This window comes from Leptonotus elevatus, chromosome 3, assembly GCF_054856555.1.
Source record: "Leptonotus elevatus isolate MCC_2025b chromosome 3, RoL_Lele_1.0, whole genome shotgun sequence".
Lineage (NCBI taxonomy): Eukaryota > Metazoa > Chordata > Actinopteri > Syngnathiformes > Syngnathidae > Leptonotus > Leptonotus elevatus.
The window spans coordinates 5,558,947-5,578,204 of NC_141241.1; the positions used below are offsets into that span (position 1 = coordinate 5,558,947).

Here is a 19,258-nt window from a genome sequence, read left to right on the forward strand (position 1 = left end):
GATGAAGCCATTTTTATATACACCAAATCACTGCCAGAGACTTTGGAGCAATGTAAATATATCCTGGTGGGATCCCATAAAATACATTATTACCCTATGAGACAGAGTGGAAGGTGTCCGTCATGCTGCATTAACGCCACGATCCTACCGTTTTTTTCGGCAGCAACCAATTAACAGAGACATGGTGTGGCGTGGGATTTTAGCCATTTTTTATTTTCAAACTAAGTTTTCTGAGGGTGTAAAAACCTTGGGTCAATCATGGTATCCCTGGAGAAGAAGGTTGCTGAGTCCCATTGGCTCAAAGGCACACTGCAATTATACACATAGCCTACCATGTATGTCGGTCTTAGACAATATTTCCCTTCCTGTCACCGAGTAATGGAGTCCCTCACATTTCTCACATTCTGATCAAGGTCTGACATGTTTTTCACGTTCTTTCAAGGCTTTCTCCAGATGAAACGTTGTCAGCGGGCAGCTTTAAAGTATGTTTTTGGCCTTGGCAGACTTGAATGAAGCTCACCTGGCGGGCCTCATTTCATTCTCCCAAACTTGGGTATAGTGCAAGGGAGCTCATTTAATGTTTGATAACTTTAGTTATTTTGTCAACAGCACTAAAATAGACCGTTTTTCACCTACACACTGCGCGGTGCACTCACACAGCTCAGAAATAAAATGCTCACTTTTCTGCTTGTACAATCAGCAACAAAATGGCTACAATTTGGGGCATAGTGGCCATTGGAATTTCTGAAGAATCCCGAATAGCCGGTCCATTCCTGGACGAAATAAGAACAGATAGGGTTCGGTGCATGTCAGCTGTCCTGTTGGTCACAGCATGACCCTGGCTAACCATAGATCCTAGATTGTTGTAAAAACTGTGACAAAACTTGACAGTTCTTAAAACGACCTTGAGATGCCGAGGAAAAAACGTAATGTTTTCATTTTGGGAATGTGGACCATCTCTCAAGTTTTGTTAAGTCCTATTAAGGAGTGTCGCGATTTGTTGCATTGACCCTGATTTATTTCGGCCGATTACAGTATGTTTTTCATCTGCACCACGACTGTTATGGACATTTTTTGAAAGTTTAAAAATCTGCCATCCAGCCTGTCACAATTACCTTTTCCATGCCCCCACATTGTCCCACGTCCAACCCAGTTTGTCCAAAGTGTGCTGAAACCGGAGAGGCGAGGCAACCACTGGCATTGAAGTCACAGAATTAGCAAGATCGCCATTATTAATTGACATGTTTCATTGTGCTTTACAAGTGTATACTATATGAACAATGATGCTTTTCTTAAAATTTGACCCTTAAATGTAGTATGCTATAGTAGTCGTATGCTAACACCCTTTTCCGGGTGAATCTTCCTCAAAGAGTCGTATCCTTATGTGGCATTAAGCAACTTGTTTGCGTATGTTAATTAGCCCGGATTCACACTCTATTTTACTCTTGTTTATTCTGTCCATTAATACATTTCATTCTCATGAATGATCGTCTCAGCAATTGCTACCATCGCATCTCATAAAGCAAACTTTCTTCCCACTTGCTTCATAAGATGGATATTTTCCATTTAGCCCTACGAACGCAAACATATTTTCTGCTTATGGCCATTTTAGAGCTCAACTTCAAAGAAAAACAGTGATGATGATGTCCCTGGCCCCGAGTCCCATCGAGGCTGCCATTTCACCAGGTAGCTGTGAAAAAGCAAAGCCAGTCGTGTTTAATCGAGACCGTGGTTAAGAAGAGTTACCTACTCACGCTAATTCTAATTTGAAAGCAAGAGATTGTAAAAGCCCTCTGCAGTTTTTTGTGAGCATGTCTAAAATCATTGGTAAAACGGATTCTTAATTTCCCCGAAATTAGCATATCACAATCTCTTTGCTCTTTACATTTATTATTCATACTTGATGTTCAGTAAAGTACTTACCAAGTCAAATGCCAACAACTTCTAGCTGACATCAAATGGTTACATTAGTCTCGAAGGTCCTCATTATGCTACTTTCCTTACTTCAGCTGAGAAGATATGATCTTAAATTATAATGACCCATTTTGTGATAATAGATAAAACAAATGATCTGTTTACATTTGGATAGGTCATTCTGAATATTAATTTTATTAGTCTATTAGAATGTTTTTAGATTTGAATTGCTGTACATTTCTAATGAAATATGATCTACTTTTTGTTTAAATTCATGGAATGATTTGCAATTAAGATAATCCCTCGAGCATAGCGTAATTGGCTGAAAGTATCAATAATTTATACAATGAATAAATTAATTTAAAAAAATGTTACACTTCATACATAAGTGAAGATTTAGTCTCATTGAGGCAATGTGCTGTAGTTTGCTCGATGATATGCGCTGTTTGGTTTATTTAATTTTATTTTTTTTACTAAATTATAGTTCATGTATTTTAAGTATTTGCATCAATGATGTCCCAATTTATTGTTTAAGAACAACCAAGCCTTGAAAAGATGAATGTCTTCCTTTCAAAATAAAAGGGAGTCACCATGAAACATTTGTCATGACAATGTCCCTACAATGGAAGGAAACATAGATCTGACATTTTGACAGAAAAGTGCATGTCGTCCCACATGAAATGAGCGCATCCTTCAGGAATTAGGCTCGAAAATTGTGATCCCAGAGAGGTTCCAGGCTATAATCGGGTCCGCTTTCTTTTTGAAGGAATCCCTGTGAGAGTTTAAGACCTTGAAATGCCATCATAAAAGTAAAACAAGTTCTACTTCTCATTGCCCTACTCTTCTAATTAATGATATGATGAATAGATTGCTCGGAGGTAATACGTGAAGCCACATTATTGTCATTGTGAATTAAGTCGAGTACTGATCTGTAATTGCAGCTACCTATGAGCCATCAAATGTGTCGTACTGTTATAAATAAAGATTCGCATACATGTAAGCCCAAAAAATGCTCATTTTGGATTGGTGAGTGAAGGAGACCATGAAAATGTGCCAAACCTTTGACCACATTATTTCAGGCGTCTTGGGCCTGATTGTGTTCAAAATATGTGCAGATCATGTTTGCAAGTAGAACATAAAAATGAATAATAAATAAATAAATGAAGAAAAGCAAAGTTTTAAACCTTGATTTAAAAGCTTTTTACACTCATGGCTGATTTCACTTCTCTTGGGGGATTGTTCCATAATGCGTGCAGCATAACAGCTAAATGCAGCTTCACCATGTTTGCTTTGAACAATGGGCTCCACTAATTGGCCCGAGTCAACAGACCTACCAGGCCTACTGGGTTTATATTCAATTAGCATTTCTGTATTCAGGCCATCTTGAGCCTTGTTGGCACGACAGATGATTGAAGTCGTTCCCAAAAAATATGCATGCAACCTGACCCAGCAACCACTCAAAAGACGACCTTTAAAAGATGCTCGCTGAAGAAGGACAAGGTAGGACACACCAGCCATCTAATGGCACAAGAATGTCATTACACTGGAGAGGACATTAAATTGGACAAGGAAGGGGCAGGACACTGAGACCGGGGGCAAGCATTGATCTAAACCTGTCATCGCAGTAATGAAGACGAAACCTCTGTGACAGTCCCATGTCCATTTCTAATGAAATTTAAAACCACGCGCAAACACTGTTCCTGGAAATGTTCATGAATAAATAAGCTGTGTTTTGGTGTCCATGTGTTATACTAAGTGAATGTCAGGAAGACAGAAATTCTCTGAGGAAAGGAGGAATGCGGGCCTGTCCGGCAGTGCTTGAGCTGAGAGTTGGTGTGGCAGCTTCCATCAACCCGCGCGGGCCGTAACCCTACGTCACTTCTCCACTTCAGGATGGATGGCTGCGTAGCCGGAACGCACTAACTCGGTCCCACTGGTGAGCTTCAAGGGGAGGTTATAAGAGGAACGCTCGTCCTGCAAGCCACTGTTGCCGGGATGAGGACAAAACCCAAGGGCTCGGCAAAATGGGGTTCTTCTTTTCAAAATATATGCAGGGGACATCGAGTTTACTTTGGCTGTTCTTTCTGTCTTTGGGAATGGATGAAAGATGTCCCCATATGCTCTCGAAGGTGGTGATGCAATCCCTTAATAGATCAACTTTCATTTCCGTGTGATTTCAAGGCATCATGAATGCACTGAATTCTGTTTGTTTCTTTTTTTTTTTTTTTTTTAATGTTACCTTATATTTTGAGTATATCTATATATGTGCATGGGGCACACATGGTTGTTTTTTATTTTTATTTTTATTTTTTATTTTTTAACATTATTGTAATTTCAGACAATTTCTTCATTTTTGATTGTATGCCACCGTGAGAGCATGGTTGTGGTTAAACGAGTCATTCTCAAATAGGGGTCATAGTGCAAAGCCGAGGGGGGAACGTAACCCCAGGGAACTTTATTATTATTATTATTTACAGTACTAGAACAAAGTGTATTTGCACATCTACTACAGTAGGTGGCAGTGGCGCTCTTATTGTCACCGTGCGCAGGGAGTATGAATTCTTCTGCACAGGTGTACTTCGAACAATTTTATAAATGAATGGTATTATTTGATGGGGCATTTTGAAGTTTATACCCCTACAATTTTATAGATGCAAATATAATGCTTATTTAAGGCTCAAAAGTATTTTGGGAGAAGCCCAACTTCGGTTTCAATCATTTTTTACATTGGAATTGCAATAGATAAAATGATGAGCTGAGAGCGAGAATGAGAAAATCTCTGGAATTATTTAAACTAAAAACAAATATTCATACTTAAACATGGGAAAGCAAGACAGTGTATGCTAACATATATTCAGTATTGGCACAAAAGATCACATCTAGGCTACGTGCACAATCTAATAAAATAATGATCCAATGATAGTCGTATTAAAATTGGCAGTGCTAGATAATGATCATTTTAATCCTGTTTGAAGTATTTACAATTCAGCATCTATTTGATATAAATCCCTCCCTAAATGAAGACAGCAGACTTCCACCGAGATCAAATAATTCTAATATGGAACAACACCAAAGTACACCTTCATAGATGCCTCCCTTCTGTATCTTTAAATAGTATCCGGTGAGATGTTTAGGAAATGCCGTAGCTTGTATCTGTTTGTCGAGTATTTTCTACCCTTCCACATAGTTTTGTAAAGTGAAGTACTCAATGCATAATTTTGACAACTTTGAAAAACAAACTAAGAACAATGCAATTTCCTCAAAGGAGTTAATGAAAGTATAAATGGGGTAAAAATTTGCATCCATACGACCATTCCTTATCTCTTTAATCCACACGTGGCATGAGCTTCAATCTCTCTTTTTTTGACTGAAAAATACTTTAGTCTTATTTAGAAATGACAAGGACAGAGAGGAACACGGCACATTCTTTGATTCTCTTTTGAGATCATCACTCTAACACAAGAATCACTCTACAGGAAAGATTAGCGATAGAAATGACTGCAGGGATCCTAACGCACAAGACAGCCACTCCAGCAGCCACATCGAGACAATGCCGCCATTCAGGGTCACAGGAAAGAAACCGCATGTGCTGCCAATTTGCTCCTTTCTATTCAACAAGTTTGAATACAATCCATGGAGGAAATGACTTTGATTCTTTGAGCCTGGCTAATTGACTTCCCCAGTGTCTGTCACTTGTGAACTCGGTGTCAGACGCGGAGACCCCCCCCAACCCCCCCCCCCCCCCCCCCGCCCCCCCACCCTCAGCAAAAGGTGGCTTATGACAAGATAATTAATCCAACAGAAAACCACAACTGTTTGCTTTGCCTTGGAGGTTTAGTGCACAGCTAAATCTGGAATGAAGGTAGGTCGGTATTGTTCAACAATTAATGCAGTATCATTAGATCACAAAGCCAATTCGCGGCAGAGCAGAATGGTGAGCACTCCGCTTTGAATGCTGACGCGGCTCACAGCTGCATTCATGCGACAACAATTGAGATATTGTAGCGGCAGACCAACCCTCTTCAATTTCAACAGATGGGCTTTTACAAATTCCTTTGGAGCACCGTATATTAAAGCAGCGCAACGGTATTAAAAGTGGTTGTTGATGTCTCAGCAGGACTTTCGCATCACAAAAAAGGGATCGTAAAAATGTAATTTTGATTAAGAACCACCTTGCAACCTCACAGTAACTGCATTATTCAGTAGCACTCCCAACACGCACGCACACATAGCGTTCAGACTTCAGTCTATCCTGGACGCTCGCCTTCCTCTTGTTGCTAAATTAGGGTGACAGTTGAGAACAAAAAAAAAAACTGTTTAACTGTTAAATCGCCGGCAGGTGTGTTTTCCTTATACGAGCTAGCTACGAGCTAAAACTACTTCCGGCTTCCGTGACTAAGAATCAAATTTAGTCCTACTAGCCTAATGTTGCGGTTGCCAGTCAGACCCAAAGCAAGCTTAGCTTTTCTGGCGATATATTTCCAATGTTGCAATGTGGGACATGCCAGCTTCCAATAGCTGCCGGAACCAAGGAAAATAGGTTGGATAATGGAGAGTGCATTGATTATTTAGAGCTGTTGTACTGGCGACCAAAGTATATTTAGCATTAGCTAAAATAACAATACAACCAGATTGACTAGTGATGAAAAGAGTTGAGCTTCTTGAAAATTAAGTGTATATTTGATTTTCTGAGAAATTGTAGTGTCCTGGTGGTACTTAACTCATTTACTGCCATTGACGGCTATAGATGTAAAAAAATTCATTTGAACTATTTATTAGTTTCACATTTAACAAGAATATGAAAACCCCCCCAAAAAAATATATTTTAAGTTTAGAACAGATATAAAATTTGTGATTAATCGTGAGTTAATTAGTGAAATCATGTGATAAATAACAATTAAACATTTTAATCGTCTGATGCCCCTAATTAAAAAAAAGAAACGATTATAAAAAATTTGGGGCGTCAGACGATTAAAATTTCCATTTTTTTATTGTAATTAATCGCATGACTTCGATGCAAATTTTATATCTGTTCTAAATGTACAATAAAAAATTCTAGGTTTTCATACTCTTGTTAACAAAAGTAGAAAAAAATGTGAAACTAATAGAAATAGTATTAATATTGAATTTTTGACGTCAATGGCAGTGAAGGAGTTAATTTTGAAAATCTGGTTGCCCTATCCTAAAGAGACTTAAGATCGTAAGAAGAGACTTGCGACGAAAACGTAAATGTGGTTTTATCGGTGAGACTTTGAGATACAAGTGAGAGAATTTTTTGCATATGTAATAAAAGTGCTTCAAAATCACCATCACCACAAAAGCCTCCGATGTCTAGCTTGATGAATTGTGATACCTTTTCACCTATGATCTAATGTGAGGACCAGCAACAAGAAAACAATTTCACCATGACGACCAGGGGGCGGAGCTGTCCTGAGGCCTCACTCTATACACGCTACTTTCGGAAAGAGTAACCCGAGCACCAGTAAAGACTGTAAAAGCATTGATTGTATTCTCACTCACATTGCAGATTCGACCCATGCGCCGCTCAACGTGCAATTTGAAAATTTAGATGCATAGTCCCCTCATCCTAAAGATAACATTAGAATAAATAAATCAGCATACATAATGATTTCATTTCGTTTTGAAAAATCACTTTCTGTTTAATAGATAATTGTGGTTTGATGAGTTTTTTTTTATACTCACAATTATAATAAATACGGCTGCATTGTTACCCAAATACGGTGATGAGTAATTTTCCTCCAGTTCTAAATTGCAATCAAACAGAGCATTTTAGAGCCAGAGAGGAAACTTTAATTTAGTCTCATTCCATTTTCACCATTGTGACATTCCCACGCCTTTCCATTAACATGCCCTGCATTCAAAAGCACGATTCAACACTATTATTACGTTTGATGAAATACAATTCTTTGTCCTTTAATAACACCCACCCAAAATAGACATGATAAAACCAGGTTAGGGTGATACGTGGTTAAGAACCTTAATCTTTCTTTACCCAGTAGTTTTTACTCCCAATTCTTGTGCTGGAATGCAACACAAAAATAAAAGTAATCGCACATCTCTCTAAATCGGAAATAAAGTTTGACCTTGTATCAAAACTCACTACTCTTGTCAATGTCTACCTGCAGCGACGGCATGTTACAAAGTGTGCTACTTTTAGCTTGTAGCTTCTAAAACTTGCCAAGTCTCATTATCTAAAAAACACGGGCTGCTACCTGCTGTGAATGTTTTTTACAGCATTCACCTGAGCCAAGAAGTGGCTTTCCGCCTCGCTGAGGGAGAAAGTGCCACTGAGGCAGCTCGTATTGTTGAAACGTTCATTTGTTTGTCTTGTGCTGCGGACGTTAAGGTTTTGTTGGCCGTCCAAGATGTGCATACACGCCTCTTAAACATGTACAGAGATGATGAAACTATGTTCTTTACTGAGATTCTAGACGGCTGTTATTATGTGTCTCCTTGTAGTTTGGGCTGCTGGCAGAAACTCATTATCTAAGAAGCAAAAAAAAACAAAAAAACATGTTCTCTGTTTTTCTGGCTACACAATGGGGGAAGAACACGGGGGGAAATGCTCGCTTGGTGCACCAAGGAGACAAATCGATGTCAGGAAATCGTGTTATAATGCAACCAGCAGCTTTCCTAAATGGAGTTGGCGGCTGCATCATGCTTACAGACTTTTATATGACTATTTATTGATACATGTTCATCAAGTGTAACTTACAGAGCCCGGTTTATTATAAGTAGCTTTTGTGTGTGTGTGTGTGTGTGTGTGTGTGGTTTTCTGTCTGTCTCCAAAGCCCCAGAAAAAAATATACCGTTTTTTTTTCTGTGATGTAAGCTATACTGAGAGCATCTAACATTTTTGTTTTTTCCAGAACATTCTGTTGAGAACTCATGAATATTGTGTTGGATGTGTCAGGAATGAAAAGAAATAAACAATACGAGTCTATTTGCGAGGGATATTGAATTCACCAAATGTTAAACAGGCCAAAGAAAATGTCATGTAAATGCCACTTAAACATGATTTGGCCTTTTGCGTTCTTTCATGTGCTGCAGCTTCAATGTGAATGAAAATGCTGGGTGGTCTTCCAAAAGGTTGATCAAGATATGTCTTGAAATGTATCCTAGACTTTTAAGATAAACCATCATAGAATATATTTATATATGTCAAGACAAAATGTTTTCGTAGACATCTGCATTTTTTGTGAAAGTTTTCATTTTTGGTAAGTCTAGTTGAGCGTGTTTGTGCATTTGGTATACTGCGCTTTGCCTCGATAGGCATTCAGGCGTTTTTGATACAATGACCAAAAGTAGACCAGATTTTAGACTAAAGACTAAAATCAGGTCTAACTCGTATCTCACTCACCAGCGAAGGCTTCTAATGAATTATTTTTCCTCCATCAGAGTTCGTCCAAGGTTGCAAAAATGTTTGCCAGATGTTCGCAAACAGTTTATCTTCTATCGACATACAATTTCTCCTTCCGCAATGTCAAGCACTGAGCATGAGATTGAGGGGAGCTGCTTCAATTGACTGCCAGTCGGCTGCGTTCCATTACACACAAAATGCCCTCTTTTATGTGCTCTAGCAAAATACCAACAACAACAAAACTACTACCATTCACACAATTAGCCTGCGCTTCGTACTAGCCTTGTACTTGGAGCAAAAATAGGCCTCTTGATCTGTCGTGGCGCACAACAGTGAAAAAAAAAAAAACACTCAACGCAAGCTTCTTTGTTTCTAGTGATGGGAAAATGAAGCTTCATGAAGCACTTTTAGATGGCACTCTTGGTTTAAAGCTGCAGTGGAAATGTGATCAGTTTCCAGAGCATTAGCCTTGATCTTTAAACCAAGGGCACCCTCTTGAGGAGTAAAAATATATTGCAAGTGCTTCGTGAATCTTCATTTTCCCATCGCTTACCTTTTAAAGGTAACTTGTCTACAAATCGCCAAACTTTGTCATGTTTTTTTTTTATAACCACAATAGGGCTACCAAAACAGTTGTCACAAAGTTGAGAGCATAGAATTGTCCATAACTTCTTGCTAACCAAAATAATTCAAATCAGGGTACCGAGCTACACCATTCATTTAATCATTATTCAAGGTTCAAAGACTTCCTTTTGCACGCTGTTGATACGCCTACAAAAAATGGTAGTAATCGATTCTTTCGGGCCCCTATATGCCCATTCACCAGTGAAGCTGTGCAGTTGTTGCATTATTCTTTTAATCAACAGACAGTCCCTCGACAAGAGCATGTCTGCTCCTGTACAATTTTTTGTCCGGCAGCGGTTGCTATTTTTGACCACAACAAACCCATTCCGCTGGCTTTCTCACATTCCAGTGCCCTGTAGATGGAAAACACAACAGCCACTGAAATTGGAGGATTTCATCCCTCAATGTGTAAGCCTTAGGCCGATGGACCCTATTCACAACAAAGAAGAGGATCAACCCATTGAGTGTGGTGCATTGCGGTCCTTTGGTACATTCCGGGGGAAAGGAGGACAGTGTCTGGAATCATGTTTTCTTGCCAAATTGAGCAGCCGAAGTTAGGTGGACAATTCCAAATGCCATTCTTCTGGCTTGTGCGACTTGGTTTAGACCATTTTGTCCATTTTTTAAATTTATTTTAATACAATAATAGGAATGCCTTTACTACTACTATTTACAATAACTTTAAGTACCTATCAAAAGTAACAGATTAGCACCACATTTTTACATTGATAACTGGTAATAGATTAAAGGGCTTTAGTTACTCACAAAATTACTATATCGCCTGTACGTGGCAGCAATGTAGACCTTGGGCCATATTTTGTAGACAAGCTGCACGTGCGCTCGGCGTAAAAAAATTGGTGCACCTTCATTTTCGCTCCCCAGCAAGTCTACTTTATTGTATTTCGGAATTTGGCAGACTGTGTTGCGCCTCACTGGGCGTTCTGGCGGACTAAGAGTGTTTTCTGTTTCACTCCCCTGGCTCACCTGACAATTTGGTGACAGGAAGTAGACTAGACTTTAGGCCAGCTGGAAGCAGGTCTAAGTCGTGGCGCAAGTGATGTAAATCAAATCATGTAGTCCTATAACCTTTCGAGGGCTGGTTCTCTGTGCACTACACAATAATTGGTATCCAAAAAGACATGGAATTAGCCCAAATTCAAGTCTGTATCCTCGTAAAGCAAAAAAATATTTCATTCCCAAGATATTTTGTTCAAGCAAAAGGTTTCAAGGTGGTTTAAAGCAGTAATGCACTTGGCGTTACAAAATAACCTTTTTTTTTTCTATTGGGGTTGAAGGCGACTCCGTGTTTTGCAAGTAGTCACATCGTCGTGTCTTTGAATGAAATTAGTTCATAAATCAAAATTCTCATGTGCATAAACAAGACTCAGTGGCTCAAAACTCCAAGCAGAAAAATGAGTGTCAGTGAAAGATATGACAGTTTTTCATCATTCATTAACTTAGACCCACTTTCCATAGAGAGTGGCGGTGCAAAAAGGTAATTAATTTCCTCAAGGACAATTATTCTTGCGCTTTGAGATGTGATGATAGGAGCTCCGAGAAGTGGCAGACAGTGTTCTGAAGGAAAACTGCCTACATCAGTCGTGTTTCATCTTCTGTGAAAGATCGACTTTATTGGGGGAAACATGCTAACTTAAACTGTGCAATTTTTTCGGGTTAAAATAGAAATTTGACTCCATTTTTTCCCCCCGATGACTTTATAAATGATAATTTTGGCCACTCCTCGCGGCTGCCGTACACTGTAACATAGCATTGAATTTATTTATTTTCATTGTCCCTTTCAATGCACATCAATCAACATTTTACAATGTTAATGTGCCCAAGTTAGCCAAGTTAAGCTTATTTTCATTGGCAGCCTAAAATGAGAGTCATTAAAATCACAAATAAATTTCCAACAATACACAATAATATTACACAAGTTAATTTCCTATACAGTTGATAGTGCTAACTAATATATTTCATTCAATAAGAGCAGTTTTGGTCCGATTATTAATTAAATTAATTTCTGCTCCTGTTTAGGTATGTGTATAGCATTATTTTGTATAAATTATTTCTCCAGACACTTTTTTAAATTGCTTATTTTTCTGTTGTATAAGTCGGATATGCTCATCTTTAACTCATTTCCAGCCAGATTTATGTGAAAAGTGTACTCGATCACCAAAGCACTTGATTCTTGGTCTTTCACGATTGCATGTCACTTTTAGGTTAGCTTATCAATTAGCATGGCTTCTCTCTCTTGTGTTGATTTCTCCTTGAAAGTTTTTTTGTGAGAATGACACATGTAATAAGTGTAGTTTATTTGGCGTCATGGAGGCGATGATTACAGACTGACGAGCGAAACCGTAACACATTTAGCCGCACTAGTAGCCAGCCAGAGCTAGCTGTTAGCTAACTGCTGTGGCGTAAGTAGCACCATTTGCCTCGACCTTGTGACGACAAGTGCTGAGTGAGGCATTTTGGGACCATCTCAGCTCTTCATTTACCGGAAAAAGTTACAAATCTGCGCTTCTCAAAGTTTTGCTATCAATTGTGTTCTGATGAGGTGAAAAATGCTAATTTTGTCTCTCAAAATGCTATGTGGAACCACTTATTTCAAGTCATGGGCCAGTGATATTATTAGACAAAATATTATATTAACAAATTAATATATTATAGACAAACTATATCCTCCTTCTTTACTCCTCAGAGCTGCATAGATGCCATTGGTGTAATATGTCTTAAGGTGTTTTCGAGATGTTGGTGGCAGCACAATTTTCCAGACAGAACTGATCTTGCAACAAACTTAGAAATTGGCACCAATATCCACTCATCCTTTATTTACAGGGCCAGATGGTTGGTTTGGACGACACTGAACGACGTCTAATATAACAGATGCTGAATTGTAATATGCCTGTGTTTGGCTGGCTTGCTGTGCACCATTAATGTCTAAAAGCCCATTATCCAAGGCAAATATGTGCCCCCCCACCCCCTTCACTGCTGCTATCAGGGAGCATTACGTTTTTTTCTATGGGGAACTCAGAAAAGGCTCTTGCTCAATTGTATCTGTCAGTTTTCTGCATAAAAGGGGAGTAAAGTGAGACCCTTTCCCCACAGAATTTAGTTGAGATTCTATTTGCTGTCAGAAAACAATTGGTGTTTGTAAAAAAAAAAAGCCGTGGGTGTAGCAACTGCAATATTAAAGACGCTTAAATGAGCTGCCAGTCCGTGATTGATGGGCTGTGGGAAAGTGGCCCGCGATTCCCCGAGATCCTATAAAAGGGCCTTTTAATTATGAGAACTTCATATTGATGTTGTCAGTTCTATTGCTATATGCAGCAAGTATGTGAGGGGAATGCAATTCGCCGCCAGTATAGCACTGCACACAATGCAATCTACTGAAAATGCACTGTCATCACAGTCAAGTGACAAACTCATCTCTGTATTCACTCTCATTTATTGTGCAAAATGAATTCATTGAAGATTGATGAGCCGTCGCTCATCAAATAACCTACCGTGTCACCGAGAACTGTTTCATCTACGTCACATCAATACGTTATGCTCTGCTTTTGGATACCCTTCAAAGTCAAGAATTCAACAGCCTTCATTCATTAAATCCAGATGTGCATTGGCAGTGCCCATATGCAATCGTTTTAGCAGGTGTGCTTATTTGCCTCTGTATAAAATTGGGAATATGGCTGAATATTCAATTTGATTCATCACTTTTTTTTATAATACCACCATTTTTTTTTATGCCGCATCGGTTTTATTTGTGTATCTGTCTCTTTAGCTGAAGAAACAGCCATGATTGAAGTCCTGTTTTGAAAATGTTATTGATGATGTCCCCACATCAAAAAAATTTTTTTTTTTTGGTATCTAGATTAGGTCAAATAAACATTAGTGATTGAAAATCCGCTTCATGCCTTTGGTGTATGAATCCTTGTTAATTATATATTATATTTCTTGAAAATAATGTAGATGACAATATTATAGATCTACTGTGGTTTGGTGAACTATAATATTTCAACACGGCTTGTCCATCATGTTTTGATGTGCGGTGCATATAAAGAGGTGTTAAAAAAAAATAGATTCGGCCAAAGCGATGTTTAAACATGATTTTTTTAATGCAAATATTCAACAAAACGTCTTACTTAGAGTTAGGGTTCACACTGATCATGTATGAATGTTTTATTAATGGAACATTAATATAACTGGTGTGTAAATGGGTGAATGTGAGGCTTTGTAAAGCGCTTTAGGCACTATAGCTAAAAAAAAAAAAGCGCTATATAAATAGCAGTTCATTCCATTCTATCAAGCCCTAATATTTGATTTCAGTGCTGTTCAAACATGAAACATGAAAATACAGTGGCAGTTGTAAACCTGAAGTTTCAGATAAATAAAAACACTTTCATACAAATCTTACAGTGCACATGTACAAGTTCACTGATGAGTATTTTCTAAATTTAAATAATAAAAAAAATTGCAATAATCAATTTATAGATTAGTATCGGGATTAATCAGTATCGAATCGAATTGTGACACCCCTCGCTGTGCAGTAGGAAGTTACCATTAGAAGTCACAACAAATACAACATGACCATGTTGCTCCTCTTTTTGATCAGACGATTAAAATATGACTCGGATCCACCGTTCAGTTCACTATCTATAGATACTGTGTGACTGGGTCTGCGATTGCGGCTGTATCAAATTGTATAAAATGTGTATTTTTTTTTTAAAAGTAAATAACATTGCAAATTGGAATTTTGTGTTTGAGTTATTGCATTTAATCGCATAAAAATAATAACTTGAGAACAAAACGGTCACCTTTTATGAGCCATGATAATTATTTCCAGTAATTATGGAAAAATTCATGCATCCCTTGTGCTGTTGTTCTTCTTGAAAATTGATATGTCACACTCATAATGAATAGGACGGTTCAGTATAATATATTCTGTATCAAATGTAATTGCTGCAAAGCCCATCTTTATGTAATTATGTTGTGATCATTGGACCGTAGTTTCTTCTGAAGAGAAAAAAAACAAACACATTTTCTTTAGTTGGTTATCAATATAGTGCTTAACAACAAAAGGTCAACAAAGTGATTTAAAAAAAAAAAAAAAAAAAAGTGACATCAGATTTTTAAAAATATCTCAACATGGTTTGTTGAGCTTAACAATACTGTTGTATAATATTAAAACATCATACAAAAAAAAGAGATAATCCTCTGACGATTTTTAAGAGGCTCACGGAAAGACCAAGCTGCTGTTTCAAAGTTACTTACCGACTAACAGCTTTCCATATTTATTTTTGTTCTTTCTCTTACCCACACCTTTATAATCATATCAAGGCTTGGGACATTCACCCGATCGGACCTTTGCAACAATTGTTATTTGTATCATGTCTTGTCAGTAAGAGCGCACCCATTTATTCTTTCCAAAGCTGTCGAATGCTGTGCAAGGTCAATAACTCTCTGCCGGATAATTATGTGGCCACATATGAGTTTTGTCCTCATTAATGAGTTGGCCAGCTGCAGCTGCGGTCTGAAACTCTCACTGCAATATTTGTGAGGGATCTGGCCTTGAAATCACATAAGGCTAAAATAGTTGCACAATGCTGGTCGTGATTTGGGGATACTCCAATACAACAGGGAACATATAACATTTTTTTTTTTAAATGTCTGTCAATAGTGTCAAGCACTTTTCCGTATAATCTATTATTTGTGTGTGTTTGATATCAGAGCTGTATAATTCCACTATTTTTTCATTTCTGGAAAGCGAAACATAAGAATTGTCCCTCTAAGTCAGGGGTAGGCAAATTCGGTCCCGGAGAGCCGCAGTCCTGCTTGTTTTTTTTTTTATGTCTCCCTCCTCGAACACAGCTGAGGCTCCTGCAGAACGTAATTACGAACTGATGATTTGAAACACCTGGGTTGGAGGCAGGAGACACCGAAAACATGCAGGACTGCGGTGCGGCTCTCTGGGACCGGACTTGCCTATCCCCGATCTAAGTATTCAAACAAAACCTATTTTGTGGAATACCCACCTACGTAGGTTTTTTTTATCCATCTGGAAAGCTTCTTAAAGGCTTGTACAGAGCCAACTTCACATGTTCAGTACACATGAGACTGCTTGTCCTTGATTTAGATCCAATTGGAAAAAGCCCCACAGGCTTTCAATATTTAAACAAAGGTAGGTGTAATGGCAGGTCATTATGCCGCAATAAAAAAAAGAAGAGCGACTAGGGGACGACTCCCCCACCTCTTTCTGGTGGATACAGTTCAAATAAGGGGAGAGAGTTTTGGCTGAACAACTTACTGAAACAATAATGCTTTGCAAAACATGTCAAATAGATTCAACAGCAGTTGAAACATTTAAGGGATGCTAATTCAAAGTTAAACCCATTGCATAGGGTTGCACAGAATTGGAGCCCATCCCAGGTAACTTCGAACGAGTCATTTTTATGTTGTCGACATCTGCTGAAAGTAACAAATAAAGTAACTTGTAATCTACTACTTTCAAACTAAAGTAATCATAAAGTAAATTACTTTTTCAAGGCAACACTGGATGTAGGTTTCTTTATTGTAATCATACAACAGCATTGGTACAACTGCAACGGCTTAATTTATACATATGTTTGGACTGAAAATATAATTGGCTCTGTAGAAAAAGAAAAACACTTTTACTATAGAGTAAAACTAGATACGATACAAACGGAAAAGAAGGGGGCGGCATTGCAAAAACAAATGATGTTGATGAGTGGGAATTTTGTATGCTATATTGTAATGCCAAGAGCTTAATAAAGAAGCAAGTAGAGCTCACGAGGCCCCGAATGTTTTATGAGCAAGCCTGACACGTGAAATGTTGATTCATGTGTCACATGCTTGTTTACAAAGATGGAGGTAGGAGGAAGATCTGACATGGAGACATTAATTATGAGCTCACGCTTGTACATTGAGGAACATGTGATCCTATTTACGAGGCTGATTTTGCTCGGAATATTCCGCGTTGGTGTCTTAATGCTCAAGGCTGCCAACACGCAGGCGATGCAAGTAAATCCAGTCTGGAGGTTAAATTCCTTCAACTGATTAGTAGTCTATGCACAGGGTAGCATTTGTAAAAAAAAATGAATAAATAAATAATAATAATAAAAAAAATAAAAAGAGCTAACTGCTAACTGGGGATCAGTCAAGGCTTGTACACTTTCAGAAATGACGTAATTGACGTTCTCTGTTGAATGAATGAATGCATTTTTCATTGCTTCATTACATTGTTGTTTGAAGTTTAAATTCTCCCTTAGATTATACCCTCTGTCTCTGAACACTAGCAGGATATATTTTGTCAGTTGATTATTTCTTTCTTTGAACACAATGAATTTAACCAGATCCCTAAATTTCAACAAATGTGATTGTATAAACAGTGAGTTTGTGTGGTCTCAATATCCTGCATTATGTATTGTCCTTATAGTTATTTTTTGGAGCGTGCATAGTGGTTGTAGAGTGCTTTTGTAGGTGTTCCCCCAGACCTCCACACAGTACAATATATATGGTAAAAAAAAATACAATTAATAGTGCACAGTATAGAGTGTGTAATTTATTTCTGTCAAACCAACACTTTAGTTTATTTCTGTTGTAATTATCTTTCAAATATGTTGCAAATTCTCCCCAGAATGTATCATCAGCAAACAAGACAAACTTAACAATTTTTGATACTCTACATGTCATTGTCATTGATGTATGCTATAAATCATTGTTGGACCTAATATTGACCCCTGCGGTACTCCGCATATAATGTAATGTAGAAATTCTAGTTATTTGGTTGTATTCCTGAGCACAAAATATATTTGTAGTCATTAAATGTTATGCTTGGTTTATTTATGACTTGTCAAAAAGGCTTATTCATAACCTGTAATTATGTTTAGGTAGGTTTTGAACTACAGTTTTTTTTTTAAAGAAAATGAAAAAAAGGGAATAATGCAAGTTATCAGGATGGATTATGTTTACACATTTCTATTTCTAAAAAGTAAATTTTTAAATAGTCCATTATTTACTTTGACATAATTATGCACCTGTGCATAATGTACGACCCATACAGAAGATCAGTATTGGCCATAATATTTTTGCCCAGAGAATCTTCTATTTGGAAATGAAAAAGTTATTACATGTTGTAAATATCTGCATCTTTGTTTCTCTTACTTTTTTCCTCTTTTACATGAATCCTAACAGAGTTTTTCTTGGAACTCCTGGACAATTCCGAGAGGTCTCTGAGCAGCATGTTCTCAAGGACATTTGGGAAGCTGTACATGAAAAACTCCGAGGTGTTCCAGGACCTGTTCACTGAGCTCAAGCGCTACTACACGGGGGGCAATGTCAACCTGGAGGAGATGCTCAATGATTTCTGGTCCCGGCTGCTGGAGCGGATGTTCCAGTTATTGAACTCGCAGTACCACTTCACAGACGATTACCTGGAGTGTGTCAGTAAATACTCTGACCAACTCAAGCCCTTTGGAGATGTGCCCAGGAAACTGAAGGCTCAGGTCACCAGGGCACTGATTGCCGCACGGACGTTTGTCCAGGGCCTCATGGTCGGTCGAGAAGTTGCCAACAGGGTTGCCAAGGTGAGTTTGATGCTGTGTTTGCTTCTTATTATGTGCCAAGAACATTTTACCTCCGCTCAGCCGCGTGCCACGCAGAAATGACGTACTTTGTTGTTGTCATTATATTCATTTATCTGGCCATGTCTGTTATAATTATAAGATACCTTCGCTTTGAGTACATCAAGGGGAATAGTTGCCAAATCTTAACGGCACTATAGGAAGCGTTGAAATGAGCAATGCATCAAACCGAGACCTAAAAGGCAAGCTCAGTCAGGATCAAATCCCACGTTCCCTGCCCCCTCATCAATTATGAAGTGCAGCCAGGAAACAGTGTGGCATCGCTGAAGGCTGTCAGGATGGTGACTGCCCATAAACTGGAGGTGAAAAGTAGCTCGACATGACAAATCACCTTGACCTCACAATTACCTTCACTACTCACAGCTTTCAGTGTACAGTGACTTTTGTACATGTGTCTATAGTTTAACTGTAGCTGGTCACTGCCTTCCACCCAATTTTTCATTCTTGAACTAACGCCAGCTTCGATGTCCTTTTGGATTTGTCTCGTTAGTTTGCCATAGGAAGTAAAAGTATTAGTGTTCATTTTCCAACTCCCACCGTATGAGTTATCACCTGCAACAGTAAGTCAAAAGCTAACACCGGAGTGAGGTAATTACACTTTATGGACTGACGAGAGACACGACTTCACTGCTTTCATTGTACATTTCCGTCGTTGTTGTTCCACTTAAGTCCTGTA

General features: G+C 38.3%; 1 protein-coding gene across 1 annotated transcript in view; it reads left to right on the top strand.

Annotated features, from left to right (window-relative positions):
• Positions 1–19,258, top strand: part of LOC147176735 (glypican-6-like) — an 80,335-nt gene that overhangs the window by 26,255 nt on the left and 34,822 nt on the right. Inside the window, exon 3 of the mRNA XM_086071991.1 lies at positions 18,134–18,525. Within this exon, the coding sequence (XP_085928117.1) occupies positions 18,134–18,525 (392 nt within the window). The remainder of the gene's footprint in view (positions 1–18,133; positions 18,526–19,258) is intronic.